The sequence below is a fragment of the Thalia democratica genome, chromosome 4 (genome assembly GCF_965202585.1).
Source record: "Thalia democratica chromosome 4, ktThaDemo2.hap1.1, whole genome shotgun sequence".
NCBI lineage: Eukaryota > Metazoa > Chordata > Thaliacea > Salpida > Salpidae > Thalia > Thalia democratica.
Window position 1 is genome coordinate 44,514,206 of NC_139168.1, and position 15,710 is coordinate 44,529,915.

The 15,710-nt window shown below is 24.7% G+C and overlaps 1 protein-coding gene across 2 annotated transcripts in view; it reads left to right on the plus strand.

The window, feature by feature from the left end:
- Positions 1-322: 322 nt before the first annotated feature.
- The window catches only part of LOC145833888 (E3 ubiquitin-protein ligase HECTD1-like), a 38,600-nt gene continuing 23,212 nt past the window's right edge, over positions 323-15,710 (plus strand). Inside the window, exons 1-20 of one of the 2 annotated variants that reach the window (XM_082941134.1) lie at positions 323-389; positions 889-1,054; positions 1,310-1,544; positions 3,442-3,546; positions 3,886-4,008; positions 4,378-4,499; positions 5,057-5,207; positions 6,226-6,284; positions 7,881-8,110; positions 8,375-8,451; positions 8,510-8,732; positions 9,375-9,516; positions 9,853-10,039; positions 10,244-10,490; positions 11,199-11,270; positions 12,040-12,237; positions 13,199-13,383; positions 13,868-14,026; positions 14,234-14,372; positions 15,055-15,176. In XM_082941134.1, the coding sequence (XP_082797260.1) occupies positions 915-1,054; positions 1,310-1,544; positions 3,442-3,546; positions 3,886-4,008; positions 4,378-4,499; positions 5,057-5,207; positions 6,226-6,284; positions 7,881-8,110; positions 8,375-8,451; positions 8,510-8,732; positions 9,375-9,516; positions 9,853-10,039; positions 10,244-10,490; positions 11,199-11,270; positions 12,040-12,237; positions 13,199-13,383; positions 13,868-14,026; positions 14,234-14,372; positions 15,055-15,176 (2,916 nt within the window). In that variant the 5' untranslated portion in view covers positions 323-389; positions 889-914. The remainder of the gene's footprint in view (positions 390-888; positions 1,055-1,309; positions 1,545-3,441; positions 3,547-3,885; positions 4,009-4,377; positions 4,500-5,056; positions 5,208-6,225; positions 6,285-7,880; positions 8,111-8,374; positions 8,452-8,509; positions 8,733-9,374; positions 9,517-9,852; positions 10,040-10,243; positions 10,491-11,198; positions 11,271-12,039; positions 12,238-13,198; positions 13,384-13,867; positions 14,027-14,233; positions 14,373-15,054; positions 15,177-15,710) is intronic. The other variant, XM_082941135.1, reaches the window with a different exon arrangement.

Consider the following 15,710-nt stretch of genomic DNA (forward strand, 5'->3'; position numbering starts at 1 on the left):
ATTTTTATTTTTTATTTTTTTCAAAATTCCTTCCAACAGAATTTTCTAAATATATTAAGGAACATTTCCTGAAAATTTGAGGTAGTTATCTCAAAAAACGTAGGAGAAGATAGATTTTTAGTAAAATAGTCTATTTTTGCCGTTTTAGTTTGCGCCTCCCATAAGGAACCTATTGTTGGCTCCGACTTTGACCAACTATATCTCAAAAATTGTTTTGAATTTTTTAAATCTGTAAAAAGCATCTTGTAGCTTAGTGAAAACTATATAAGATAAGATCAAAAACCAAAAAAGGGTGTTTACCCCCCCCTATGCCCTTAATAACAGTTTAGAAAAATATTATTATTATAACATTTTTTATGAAAAAATCTCAACTACCAATTAATAAAAAAGTAAGGGACTAGTTTTAATTTAAAAAACAAATGTTTAAAATAAATGTAAATAATGTATATAAAAATATATAAATGTAAATAACATATGTTTTAAATAACAAATGAACGAATTAAATTACTTTGTCTTATTTTGAAGTATATATCATACTTTAATTTCATTTCCTGTATAATATTTTAGTTATTTTAAGTACATTAAAACTAATAAAAGTAAAGGAAAAACTTTATTAAATAAAACAATTGTATAACAAGACTTACAAATTCAACATAAAGTAAAATCTTGATGAAAAACATAAAATACAAGTTATACATAATATTAGTTAACTTAAATTTAATTCAAATTATCTAACATTTGTTTTAATTTACACTTGTTTGTGGTGTATTGGAGTTTTTCTTCAAGTTTTTATGTCATGTGTGAGTATGTATTTATATGTTTGAGTATAACAAAAAAATAAAACTATTCTAGACAAAAGTTTTTGAAGTAAACATTTTTTGTTGATAGATATCAATTTATAAAAAAGCATAGCAATGGCAGAAGTAGATCCAGAAACATTGCTAGAATGGCTGCAAACGGGAGTTGGACAAGAACGTGATATGCAATTAATTGCTTTAGAGCAACTTTGTATGCTTCTTCTAATGTCTGATAATGTGGACCGTTGTTTTGAAGCGTTAATATTTTGTTTTGCTAAATATAAGCCTTACTAAAATATATATGTTTTTATATAGTTTGAAGTTATTAAAAAGTTTCAAAATAAACTACCACTTTTTTTTTTCTTAAGTTGAAAACATTTTATAATTTGTCTTTTATTTTAAACATAAAAATAATTTTTTTTAAAGATATACTTCTTATACTCAAAAGAATATAAAAATTGTTTATTATATATAGTTAAAACTTAAATGATTATTTTATTGAATATATTTAGGTACCCTCCCCGCAGCTTTTTACCTGCATTGTGTAAAATTTTTCTTGACGAATCTGCTCCTGAAAACGTTGTTGAAGTGACAGCACGTGCAGTTACATATTACTTGGATGTTTCTGCTGAATGTACAAGAAGAATAGTTTCAGTTGAAGGTGCTGTTAAGGCTATATGCGGCAGATTAGTAATTGTTGATACAGAAAACCGTGTAAGCAAAGATTTATCAGAGCAGTGTGTTAAGGTAAATTAAAAGAAAAACTTTGTTTGTATTCATTCAAACTAATAAGTTTTGGTTTGAATTTTTTTGATTTACTTATCTACTTAAAAGTAATTGAAATAGTTTTAGCTCTTTTTTGATATAAGTACTTTAATTTTGTTTGGTTTTCATGTATAAAATAGATAAGGCTATAAAGGGTCCATCATTTTTACAAATAAATATTTTTTGTAGAGTTTTATCTTTGGAATTACACACTTTTTACAGCTATATAAATTACTAAGTAAATTCGAGGTATAAGGAATCTAAGTTGGACAGTTAAATATGTCTCTTTCATCTTAGAAAAAGCAAGCTAAAAGTTTCTCAACCAATGCACAAACTAAAACAGCAAAAAAAATTCTCTAAGTATATATTTTCTATTTTTACTTTATTTTTTGTAGCTATTATTTAAAAAAAGTAATAATTTTTATCTCAACTAATTTGAATGTATTTGTACCTTAGTTATTTTAAAATTCTCTTTTTTTTGAAAATTATTTGGTAATGTTTTTATTAAAAATATATTATCAGAGTTGCCACTATTTTTTTATAAAATTCTTCCAGATTTAACTATTTTCTTTAAGGTTTCGTAAAGTACATCCTTTCTATGTTTTAGTATAAAACTAAACTTAAGGTTAAAAATATGTTCTTTATAGTATAAAAATTATTTGTTTTAAAGATATAGTTCTTATACTCAAAAGAATATAAAAATTGTTACTTTCAGTTACTTTTAAAAAAGATACTGTAATACTACTTTAGTTTTATTTTATTTTAAATAAAAATTCAATTCATTTATATTTGTTTGTTGAATAAAACAGTTATTTTGTATCTAACTCAGCTTTTATCATTTAAATTAAGATAATTTTCTTTTCTAAATTCTATATTTTACAGTTTTTTTTGACCAAGTTTTAAAATTCCAGGTTGTTCCAGGTTAAATTACTATCCTGTAATGTGCAAACAATTTTTATTTTATTGTTTATTGGGCAATGTTGATCTCAGGCATTAAAACCTGAGCCACTTCATGACAGTTAAAATATCTAAAAAGTAAATAAAAGTGAAATAAGTCCAAGTTTAACATTTAGAAAAAAATAAAAATAAACAAAGTAAAAATATAAAGAACTGAATTAAAAAAGTTTAAACTTATAAAAAAAAGCAAAAAATTAATATATAAAAAAAATAATTTCAAAGAAAATACATGTTTGTATAAAAAAGGACAATTTAAAGGAAGATTTTCTAGAAGCGTTGTTTAATAAACATAACACATTTATACAAAATAAATGAAAGTAAATAAATAATTTGTAGGGGAAGTATAGAAAAAAAGCTATACATAGAAATAAAGATAATTTAATTTTGATGCAGTTAATATTTTATAAATTACTTTAAATTATTTTTTTTTGAAGTGAAAATTTATTTATTTTTACTGATATTTATAGTATCTAAATTAAATCATTTTAGCTTTAAAAGGAAATTTTCAACCCTCTCACACGAAACTACATCCTGTAGTAATTTATTCCACATAACTTTGATCTAAAACTACTTTAAAAAATAAATTTGGCATTGTTAGTATAAATATTAGTATTGTTAGTTATTAAACTTAAAAAAAATAGTTGATTAAAAAACTTTTCTTTATGTTAAGGAGAGTTTAAAAAACAACTATATATCAGAATTGAAATAAAATTTTTGATTTTACATATAGTTCATGCTATAAAGCTTTAGATAATAGTTATGTCAAATTAATTTATTAGTTTTTATGTATACAAAAACTCAATACTTGTTGATTGAATATATGTTCCAAAACTACAACTACTACTTTTCTAAAGTTTTGATAAGAATTATTGTTATTTTAGTCTATGCATATTCTCATGCTTTAAGTTATACTTTCAATTAGGTGTTAGAATTTCTTTGCACAAGGGAACCAGGTGCTGTGTTTGATGCAGGAGGACTAAACACAACTCTTTCGTTTATTTGTAGCTGTCACAAATATATACACAAAGTATTTTTTGTTAATTCTTGCCATACTAATTAGTATTTGAAACGTTACTGTTTTAAAAATACTTTTTTTTTTAGTGACTCTATATTTGATTTTATATTTATGCACCTGAAAAAACATTAGTCATTTTAGGCATTAAAGTATAAAGTTGTTGAATAAGGTAAATAAATATATATTTAAAGTTTTTGTATTTGTTTGATATAAATTTTAAAGCTTGTTTTGAAAATTAATATATTAAAAACTTTAATATTAAATTATTAAATTTGTAAAATTTGGTTTTTATTGTAATTCAATAATAAAAAAACTCTTATTTTACAATTTTTAATTGTACTAATATGATAGGACACATTACACTCAGCAATGACAGTTGTAACAAAGCTTTGTGGACGAATGGAAGTCCATAGTGAATACATTAATGATTGTGTAAAGTCACTTTCCTCTCTTTTACATTTTGATGACAAAATGGTGAATATTGAACTACATAAAAAAGAGCAGTTAAACTCATAAAATCTTTTACAAAAAAACACGAGTTAAACTAATAATAATTATATCTAAACAAAAACATTTAAGCAGTCTTTCTTTAAACTTAATAATGTGCACATTGCAACTTTTTTTGTTAATAATGATAAAATAACAATATCCTGAAGTAATAACAGCTGATTTTTAATTAAACACAAATATTTAAAAGACTTTGTATTATGTTCAAGTTTTTAACACACAATTAACTTTAGCTCAAAAATATTATTTGAATTTTTTTTTTAGTAAAATGCATTGGTAAATGTTTTTTTTTAACCATTTTAAAAATAAATGTTACTCATAATCTTTCGTATCTAGGTGTCTGATGGAGCTTTAAGATGCTTTGCAACGTTGGCTGACCGATTCAGTAGAAAAAACACAGACCCTCACCCATTAGCTAAACACGGTTTAATAGATGAACTTGTAAAGCGTCTAGCAGAGTGAGTTTTAATTATTGTACTTGTGTCTAAGTAAAAAATTCTTTTATGAAAACTTTAAGACTTGAACCTCAGTTAATTAAAGATAATCATCTAAGAAATTCAAACTCTGGGGAAAAAATTTATTGAAACATTTATTTGATTTAGTTTCGTTGAAAATTTTTATTCAGCTTAAAAATACACTAACAATAAAATACAGATCAAAATTAAACAAACTAACAGATACACAGTTGTGGATTCTAAGTTTGTCATATTTTTTTTTTATTAGTTACAATTTAGTTCCACTCTAAACTGAATTTTATTTATATTGTTTGAAAAACCAAACTTGTACAAATACTAAATTAAGTTATTTGACATCACTTTTGTTTAGAAATACTTTATTAAACTGTTTTTTAATATATTATAAATTAAGTATTAGTAGTTTTTTTAATTTAGGTTATTATTAACTCTAAATTAATTTTAATTGTTGTGTACAGCATATGAATAAATATAAGGGCTCTAATTTACAAATTCTTATGATATAGATTTAAAAAAAAATTGTATTGAAAATTTGGTTTCAGCAGAACTGGAAAATCCTCATCTGTGAAGCCATCAAGCAACAAACTGTTGACACCAACACAAACACCGACTAGCGATAGTAATTTTGGTGGAATTGGGACTATAATAAATTTGCTTTCAACTCTTTGTAAAGGCTCTGAGACCATAACAAATGTTAGTTTTTTAAACTTTAGTTTAGCTAAAATTATATTTTTATTAAACAAATATGCTGATCTTTTTCTTATTGAATGTTCCTATTGAAAAAAAATATTTTACTATTTTAGACGTAAATTGTTTTATTTAAACTGTTTGGTATTAAATGTGCTATTTAGATTTGGCTTATAATCAAAATCACTTTTAGTTTAAGCTACAGATATACTGCATTTATTTTTTACATATATATTGAACTTTATTAGTTTTAAAAAGTCTGTTAACAAAAATTTCACAGTAACAACTAATTGTGAATAAGTTTTTAATTGTTTTTTATTAAAGTATTTTATTTATTTGTATTTCATCACATACATAAATGTTTAAAGCATATTTATGTTGTTGACAATTTACTGGTTTTATAGTAATCAATTTTTACGACTAAAGTTATTTTTAATCGTATTTTAATTTTTATGTGTTAAAGTATTCATTTAAATAAATACTAACTTTTAATTTTAGCATCTATGGTTATAAATATTAAAAGTAAGCTAGTTAAATTTAAATATTGTAGTAGTAAAAAGACAAACAGCTTTTCTTAAGCGAATAGTTTATAAACTTGTTATTACAAATACAATATTTAGTTACCAGCCTAACAAATTGAGTGTACATTTTAAAATAAAGTTTTATACTGTAAATTATTAAATTGAAAATATTTTTTGTAGCTTAAAAAAAAACTTTAGAATTGCTAAAAATATTAGTGTCTAAAAGATATTCTTAGTTAATTTTTGAAGATCATAAGAATACTCTTTTTGATTTGTTGGTATACTCCTCTTAGAAGAGAACCATAATATTAGTTATAGTTTGTAGTGAATTGAATTTAATTATTATTATTTTATTTTTCAATAGCTGTTTTCAATTTTTTGTTTCTTATAAATTTTATTTAAGGAAAATTATATTCTTCCACGATGTGTAGTTTAAATAGTTAAGTACGATGTTAAAAGAACATTTTATTAAAATTTAATCTTAAAATTTACACTAAAATCAGGAACTGCTGAACTCAAACTTACCCTCATCCATTGAAAAAGTTATGAAGGGCTCAGAAAGGTAATTTTTTTTTGTGTTTTTTCTGTTTAACTTTTGGTTATATTTGTTAGTTTTGTGTTTAATCAAAAATTTAATAAAGTAATTTTTAGTTTTAAGAATAATGAATAAAAAAAAAATTAAATCACGGTATTGTTACTCCTTGTACTTTAAGTTTTTTCTCTGTTAATAAAACTAATTTTAATATTACTTATACTTCAAACAACAAACAAATTGTAATCAAAAACTAATTTTAAAACTTATATGACTTTTTTGGGCGTACAAAATTGCACGAGGGGACAAAGTTGCATAAAATACTTTTGCACGAAGGGTCACTTTTGCACGAGCAGACATTTTTGCACGGGGCTGAATTTTTTTTAATAATTTTTTTTATCAACTTTATTTTTATTTTTTTAATAATTTTTTTTTTACCATAACTGTAACCCCTAACCCTTACTCTCAGTCGCTAATTTATATATACATATTTTTTATTTTATATTTTTATTTGATTTAATTGTTTACTATCACTGTTACCCCTAACCCTTACTGTCGGTCGGTAGCTTTTCTTTTTAACTATTTTTTTTTGATTTTTTTTTAATAATTTTTATTTTAAATTTTTTTATTTTTACTTTCACTGTTACCCCTAACCGTTACCCTCGGTCAGAAACTTTTTTTTTTCTTTTTGTTTTTTTAATAATTTATCTTTTAGTTTTTTTTTCTGTTTTATTTTGTTCCTTATTTTCTGTTTTTTGTTGCTCTCGTGCAAAATTGACCCATGGTGCAATTTTGTGCCCTCGTTCAAATTTGTCTTCGTGCAATTTTGACCCGTTCCCGATATATAAATACAAGATATACACTTAATTAAATACTGTATAAAGTTTTTCGGTCTAAGTATATTTTAATAGTCGGTCTTATTTTGTAAATTTTAATCTTAGGTATGAAATACTTTTTGATATAAAAGGTATTAAAGTTACCGAATTTAATAGGTTAAATATTAAAAATGCGAAATAAAAAGATAAAAAAATACTTTTTTTTTAAATTGCTTTATCCTACAGATTTTACTAATCCTTTCAAATTTTTACTATTCAGTATTAAATGTATTATAAAAAAATCATGCGGTAGTGTTTCAACCTAAAGTTTTTGTTTTTTTAATATCGAACACTTGAAAGTTTAAAATTTACAAAGAGACATTTTCTCAAAACTGTTAGGTCTCTAGCTCAAAAAAAAAAGTAGATAGATTTTAAGTAATTTTAAATCTTTTATAAAATAGACAGTATATAAATTTCGGTATTTGTGCTTGTGTACGAAAGTTTTTACTAAAATAAATAAATATCAAAATTTTTTTTTTTTCAAATTAATCTAAAAGTGACCTTTAGTTCACATTTTAAGCTTTCGAGTCATAGCCAATATTAATTTTTGTAAATAAATCTACTTTGACTTCTGTATACTAGAGTAGAGTGACAAAATATAATTAGTAAATTTTTTTTTTTGAGTTTCCAGTTTTAAAATTTAATAGTAAAGTAACAATGAATAAAAAAAATCTTTTACACTGCTTTACTAAAACTTTCTACAACAACTAAAAATGGTTGTAAAGTCTGACAACATATATTTGTACAATAGGAATTGCATCGACACTTTGCGCTTGTGCGACCTGCTGATCACTTTGCTGTTCGAAGGCAGGCAAGCGCTTCCCAAGATCTCTTTGAACTTCATGTCAGACTCGCCTTACATGGTGTCTCCGTACAAAATGATGATAGGTCGGGAGGGCGGAGATTTGTCGCATCGGCAACTGATAGATTGCATTAGAAGTAAAGAGACAGACGCTCTTGTTGACGCTGTTGATAGCGGTGGTTAGTATATCTTCTTAAAAAGAAAAAATAGTTGGAAGATATTAATTTTTTTTTCTAGTTTAAAACTGTTAAGTTGAAAAAGTTTTATTTGTTGTAAAAAGTTAAGTTGATTAAGGAATATGTTAAAATTATAAGAGAATTGAACAAAATTATTAAAAATATCAAAATTAAAAGTTAGTTGTAGTAAAAATTTTTTTTTCGCAAAATGCAAATTGCAAAAAAAAACAGCTTTATTGCACTTTAAAAGCCCATGATTTTTTTCAGCTTACGATGTAAACTTTATGGACGACGTTGGTCAAACTCTTCTCAACTGGGCTTCAGCTTTCGGCACTATTGAAATGGTAATTATTTCAAATAAAGCTAAAAATTTCGTATTTTGATTACTAAAATCTTTATTAGGTCGATTTCTTATGCGACAGAGGTGCAAATGTAAACAAAGGACTTCGTAGTTCCTCGCTTCACTACGCTGCGTGTTTTGGAAGACCGAATGTAGTTAAAACTCTACTTTTAAACAAAGCTAATGTTCAGCTGAAGGACGAAGAAGGAAAAACTGCCCTTGACAAGGCCAAGGAGAGAAGTGACGAAGGCCATAAAGAAGTTGTACAGTTGCTTGAAAATTCCGGTAAGTATTTTGATGGTTGTTGGCTTCTTTTTCGAAACAGCAGTATGTAGTTAAGTGAAATTGATAAGAGGTTTTTGTGTAAGTTTAGTTCGTTCCACGCAATTTTAAAAGTTCTTTAAAAAGTTAAAAGTTAGTTTATATAAAATATACTTTTTTGTCTACTACATAACAAGGTTGAAAACTTAAGTATACGGAAAAATAAATACAACTCTCAAACTGTTGAAAATAAAAGTTTTAAATTTAGTTTCATTAAATAGCTAACTATACAAAAATAATTTCAAAGCTTATTTGATTCCTAAAATATGTTTGTTTTTAGGTTAAACATAATATTTTAATTATATTTTATTTGTTTTGTTTTATTACATCTATAGAAATACTTAAATTAAAGTTTTAGGTTTAGTCTTAATTTAAAAGTTTAATAAAATTAACACAATTTTTTCATTGACATAGCTATACCGTAACATAATTTTTGTTATCCTCAACTTTTATTATGTCTTTTTATCTACCTTTATTATACTACTATAATTAACTAAAACGAATATATTACGTTTATTTACATACTTTTTTTAGATGGTGGTTATGGCAGTGTTCAACTTACTTATGTTTCGTCAAAACCTTAGTTGATAATTTTTTTTTTTGCAGAAGATTGGCTCCAATCTGTAGAAGCAACAGAGAGGAGAAATAAAAGAACCGAGGAGAATAAAAATAAAGAAGAAAAAACATGCAACAGCTCAAATGACAAAAGTGTAGATGAACACAAAATGGTTCCAGTTTATGTTCTAAAGTTTGTTTATTTTAATTTTTGTATTTAAAAATTGTTTTACCCCAATCATTGTATATATAACTTAACAAACTAAGATAGTACATATAATAATTTTTTTGATAAATTTTTGAATAGTTTTACTTTAAAAAGTCTTTAAAGTTCAATAAATAAAAAAAAGATGTACCAATGCTAGTATTATTGTTTTTTTGCCTTGCTTCTTAGCTTTGATTTATTGTTTAAATTATAAAAGTACTGGTAGAACAAGATAGCACAATCTCAGTCTAACAACTACTATTAGTTTATGTGAATTTTAAAATAATATAACCAATAGATTTTAAAATTAAATTATTTTATTAGATTTTTTCCTTTGTTGTTAAAGACACATCAAATGTCTGCATCTAGCCAAGTTTCCACTTTTGTAGTAAACTTATTGAATAAAATGTGCAAGTATGTGAGTGCCACACACCTAAGTAGCGTTGTTGATTCGAATCCTGACGTTATTGAAAGTTTAGTAGATGTCGTCTCGTCTGTACTTGACAAACAGGTTTTAGTTATTTATGTATTTAAGTAACAGTTTAAAGTTTGTTAAGTAACTATAATTTTTTGAATTAAAAAAAAATATTTCACAACAAATCAAAACGAGTTTATTTTTATAAATTGATAAGCTAGATATTTATGTATATCTATTGGTGTTAATTTGTTCTACACTTTGAAGCAATATTTATATACTTAAAATGAACTACAATAGGATGAAGAATTGTGTCATATGATGGCATTAGAGATAATGGAAAATTTGATGAAAAAAACCACTAAAAATGAAGCTAAAGACGGTCAGAAAAAGTTTGTCTGTGTTTTTGGCCGAGACCCGAGAATTGTTGGAAAAGTTTATGATTTGGCTGCTGACGCGCTGAAAGCTGAGCAAGAAGCTAGCTCATCCACTGGTAAAAATTCACAAGATATAAATAAAATATCTGATACTTCAGAAGAAAAATTAGGTATTTTTTATAACTAATTTTTGTACTTAGTTTATTTTGTAAGTAGTTTCATTTTAGAAAATTATTGTAATTTGAAAGATAACATTTTGCAGTTAAATTTGTTATATGATGTTACAAAAAAAATAAACAATGGTGTAAGCAGAAACAATTTTTAGACTTAATTTTGGTCTTTGTTTTTTTACATTAAATAAATACTTTTTATAAGTAAAAAAAAAGTAATTGTTTACACTATACTGATCGTCTTATGCTGTCTTGATATTAAATTTACTATAAAAAAGTTTTTGAAAACTTGCATTTAAAAATTAAACTGCTAGAGTGTACATTAATGTTTTTTTTTAATAAGTATAAACAAGTTCGTTATTAAAATAAAATATGAACTGATTATTAAAATTTACTTGTATGAAAAACTATTAAGTAAACTTAAACAAAGTAAAGTTTAAATACATCATAGAAATATATGAATTATTTTAAATACTATAACTTTTTTGTACTACATATGTTAAACTAAAATTTAAGACAAGATTCATTCAAAAATATTTTTATTAAATAGTATATAAAATTTATTTTTATTTAAAATTAGGCAATCATACGATTTAGATTAGTTAAAAAAAGTTTATGCAAACGTTTATAAGCTAAAAGAATTGTGACATAAGTTTGTATTATAGTAGACTTTAAATTAAACTTGTATAAACTTTTTATATGATTTAGCAGAAAGTGATGATGAAGATGCAACTAATAGAAGAATTGACATTGAACCAAGTTGCATCTACGTTTGGAATGGTAGTTTAGTTTTTGATACTTTTCTTGTTCTGAGTTTTAAAATGAGTCACATCATATTAGAAAAAAAAATAGGCCTGGTATAAGCTAAAAAGATTTAATTTTAAAATTTATTTTCAACTTAAATGATTTAGTTAATTTTTTTTTGCCATTTTTAAATTTTTGAGTTTCAGTAAATTCTAGATACTATTAAGTTTATGTTCAAAGTTCACATAACATGTTTCTACGCGTCAGGTTAAATTTTTTGAAACATTGAAAATTTATTAGTTAATGTCAGTTCAAATGCTTTAAAATTTCTGAATTTCTAAAATATATATGTAGCAGTTACATGACAATTGAAAATTCGACAAATTAGGTTTTTATAATAAATTTCATGGGCTATATTAAATACTTAGAAATAGAAAAAATAAAGCAAGTACGGAAAAGTTAATTACTTCAGTTTTAAATCTCCAGTAAATCTTACCTTCGATCTTCGTTTTAAATCTCGGAATATCTAAAGTAAGTTTCAAAATTAGGTTTAGTGGGCCAGATTTAAATGCTTGCGGACCGGATTCAACGTTAATTTTGTAAATATTTGTGGGCAGGTCAATTTTTCTCCACGGGCGTTGTCCACCCTTAGTCTAAGTAGACGCATGTAAGTCTAAAATTGCAAAATTTTGCGTAGAAACTATGATATAGGCAAGATATAATTTCTACTCTTTTTCATTTCAGTTTGCATTAATAAGCTACACTAGGTTTTACAAAAATAAAAGTTAAATATTGTTTTCATAAGGTAAGTCAGCTGTAGAAGGAGAAGAAAATACAAATAAGCTGTTTGTTGTTCGTGACAACGACTGCATGTATGTTTGGAACGAATCAGTTGCACTTGAGCTCTCACTTGCCAGCAATGGGTGGTTCCGATACCTCATCACCAACAAGCTATACACCATGTATTCTAGTGGAACTCCTGAGCAGTGTTCTGAAAAGAATGGTTAATAGTTAATATTACCCAATTAGAAGATGGTGTTTCATGATTTTGGTTGTCAACAAAATTTTAACTGTTATTATACTTTATTTCTACAAGTTTTTTTTTGAAATCAATAAAATTTAATAGACCAATTTTTATAATTAATAAATTTAAACACAGTTTTCCGATATAGTATCCGATTATGATAAAGTATGACTTGTAAGGGCATAGGGGGGTAAATATAATTAGAAAATTCTGTCAGAAAGAATTTTAAAAAAATTAAAAAATTAAAATTTTATAACAAAAATACAAAAAAAAACTGTTTTTTTGTTTATTTTTTATATAAAATTTTTGTTTTTTAATTAAAAAAAAATATTTTTGACAGAATTTTCTAATTATATCAAGAAACATTTCCTGAAAGTTTAAGGTAGTTATCTCAAAAAACGTAGGAGAAGATAGATTTTTAGTAAAGTAGTCTATTTTTGCCGTTTTAGTTTGCGCCTCCCATAAGGAACCTATTGTTGCCTCCGACTTTGACCGGCTATATCTCAAAAATTGTTTTGATTTTTTTAAATCTATGAAAAGCATCTTGTAGCTTAGTTAAAACTATATAAAATAAGATCAAATTAAAAAAAAAGGTGTTAACCCCCCTATGCCCTTAATGTAGATGTGTGCTACACTGTTATCCTAGATAATTTACACGAAATAGTAGATGCTTATACAGCATTTTTTTTGTAAACGATACAACATTTTATTTTGAACAAGTATGAAGAAAAGCAATTTTAGTTAAAAATGTATAGGTAATGATAAAGTATAAGTTTGATTTTATATATTCAGCGCATTTCGACTATCTTTTTGTGGTGGGGAGGAATACCAATTATAATTTTACATAGAATAAGCCTTTTAGATTTACAGCGACTTTTTGAAGCTGCTCAAAATATATTTTTCAAAGAAAGCCATGTAAACTATTATTTTATTGATACAGAAAGCAAGAGCGAGTTCTTGGCAAAACTTCAAAAAACTAACCGTGATGCTGTGATAAAATCAGGGAACAATGGTGTAAGTATATTAGATAAACATGGAGTCGGCGAACAAATAATTGCCGGTAACTGGGTTTTCACTTCAGACAAGGCAAATCAAATTACAATCACAAACATGGATGGACAACAGGTAATTATATTTTTATTTAACCAAGTTTAAAGTTAAATATTTTCGTTTTAAAAAGTTTATTTAGAAAAGTTGCTTAACTTTTATGAGATATATAAAAAATATTATCCTTAACCTTTTAAAAGCATAAAGGGGTAAATCTTTTTTTTAGAGTAATTTTATATATTACATTTAAAGCTAATCTAACTGTTTTAACTGTATTTATTTAATCCAATGTAACTTTTGACATATAAGTAATCAAAGTTGATAGTTTAGTATGTTTCTTATGGTAGTCGCAAACTTAAAAGGCAACAAAAAACCACTAGAAATTTATCTACTCCTACAACTTTTGAGCAATTGTTTTAAAAATTTTCCAGCCTAATCTTTTTAAAGTTATTCTTAAAGGAACATATTTTTAAATTCTAACTACTAATTTTAAGAACTATTAGTTGTTAGACATTTATTTTTTGAGTGTTTTAATATCTTTTAATTTTTATAAACTTCCTAGGCAACGATGTTTCACTCAGAAAAGTCGGGATTTTCCTTTGAGTCGAACAGGCAGAAAATATCATTTTTACAACCTGCTAATAGTAGTGAAAAAGTTGATTTTCTTAAGCCAGTGCCACAAATGAATACACCATTTAAAAACACTTCAAAAAATTATAAGGTAACTATCAGTTTGTTAAGTTTTAAAAGTAAGTAAAAAATAATAAAATATTTTATTATTTACTAACTAATGCAAAAATTTCGTAATTTTACTTGCTAATCATATTATTCTAAAATAAAACTACAAAATTTATGCTATTAGCTTAGATATTAAAATTAAATATATTAAAAAAAAAGTTAGTTATACTAGTATATATTAATGAAACAGGAACAAAATAAAATAAAGTTGTCAAAATTCGCACTTCAAATCCATAACAAATATTTCAAAGAAGTTTTATCATATAGTAATAGTGGATTACAAGGACAGTTAAGATCTATTGGTCAAAAAATAACAACAGCATGTAAAGGTATGTAATGCTGATATGCTTCTGATGATATAAAAATATGTTTGAAAACATTGTTTCTAATCTCAAATCCGCACAGTTAGATTTGCAAACTAAAATTAAATTCATTTAGTTGAGTCTGATTCAATATCCTCTTTTTCACAAACATTTAAAAGTAATAACGTAATCTTAAAAGAATATATATAAGTGTTATATACCCACCATTTTTATAATTTTTAGCTTTATTAAACAAGAAGTCATGTATATTATAAAGGATCACATTTCACCTTGATTGCTATTACCCAAAACAGATTTCTTATACTTATTTACTTTGTTATACATTAGTTTAGTTTAATTGTATACAGTAGTAGCTGATAAGCGTTTACCACAAAAATTTCCTCCTAATATATTTAAATAAAATGTAACAAAATATTTGTCACTAATATGTAAACTAAGTAATACAAAAAGTGTTTATATCCCTTGCATGAATCTGCGAATATGTAGGTAGGTTTGTCTGAAAATAGTCAGATGTAAAAAAGCTAATGCGAATAACTGCCATTATGCAAACACATTGATACTTTGTAGTTTAAAACATTTAAACAACTTACATTTATAAGTAGAAAAAAATGTTTTCTCGCATTAAGTTCTTTGAGTAGGTGTTTAAATTACTTTACAAACAGTTTATTAAGAATAGAATATTACACAGAAAACAATTTGAAGGCATATGAAGAAAGTATGTATGAATTTATAAAGTTTGTGAATACAAACAAGTCACTCTCTTCTATCGATATTTGTGCGAGTAATGTTGTGGACAGCATCTTAGAATCAGTATGTTTTTTGTTTGTGTAAGGTATTAAAGAAATTAGCTTTTAAGCAATCATTTATGTAATTCATTGATTGTTTAGATTGAAGATTGTTATAAATTTATTCAAACAACATAATTTTATATATATATATATATATATATATATATATTTATTTATTTATGTATACAATATAAATTTAAGTATTTAATCTATTACTACTTCGAAATATGTTCTTCTTTTACAAATCAAAGAGTCCTCTTATGTACATAAATAACTAGTGACAGTGCTGATGCAAGAAACATTTGGTAAAATTTTACAGTCATTAAGCTTACGAAACAAATAAATTTTGAAGTAAAATCAATTGTTTTTTTTAAGATTTCAAAAATTCAAAGGATCAAAAACTAATCAGTATATAAAAGCTGATCTGCAAAAGAAAAGTTTATAGGAGTTGTTATAAACTTTAAAAAAAGTCTCTACACCCTTTATTTATATTTTAACATGTTAATCATCTACTGTTTATAAAGTATAGAACTGTTTAGTTGCTTGTTATAAACGT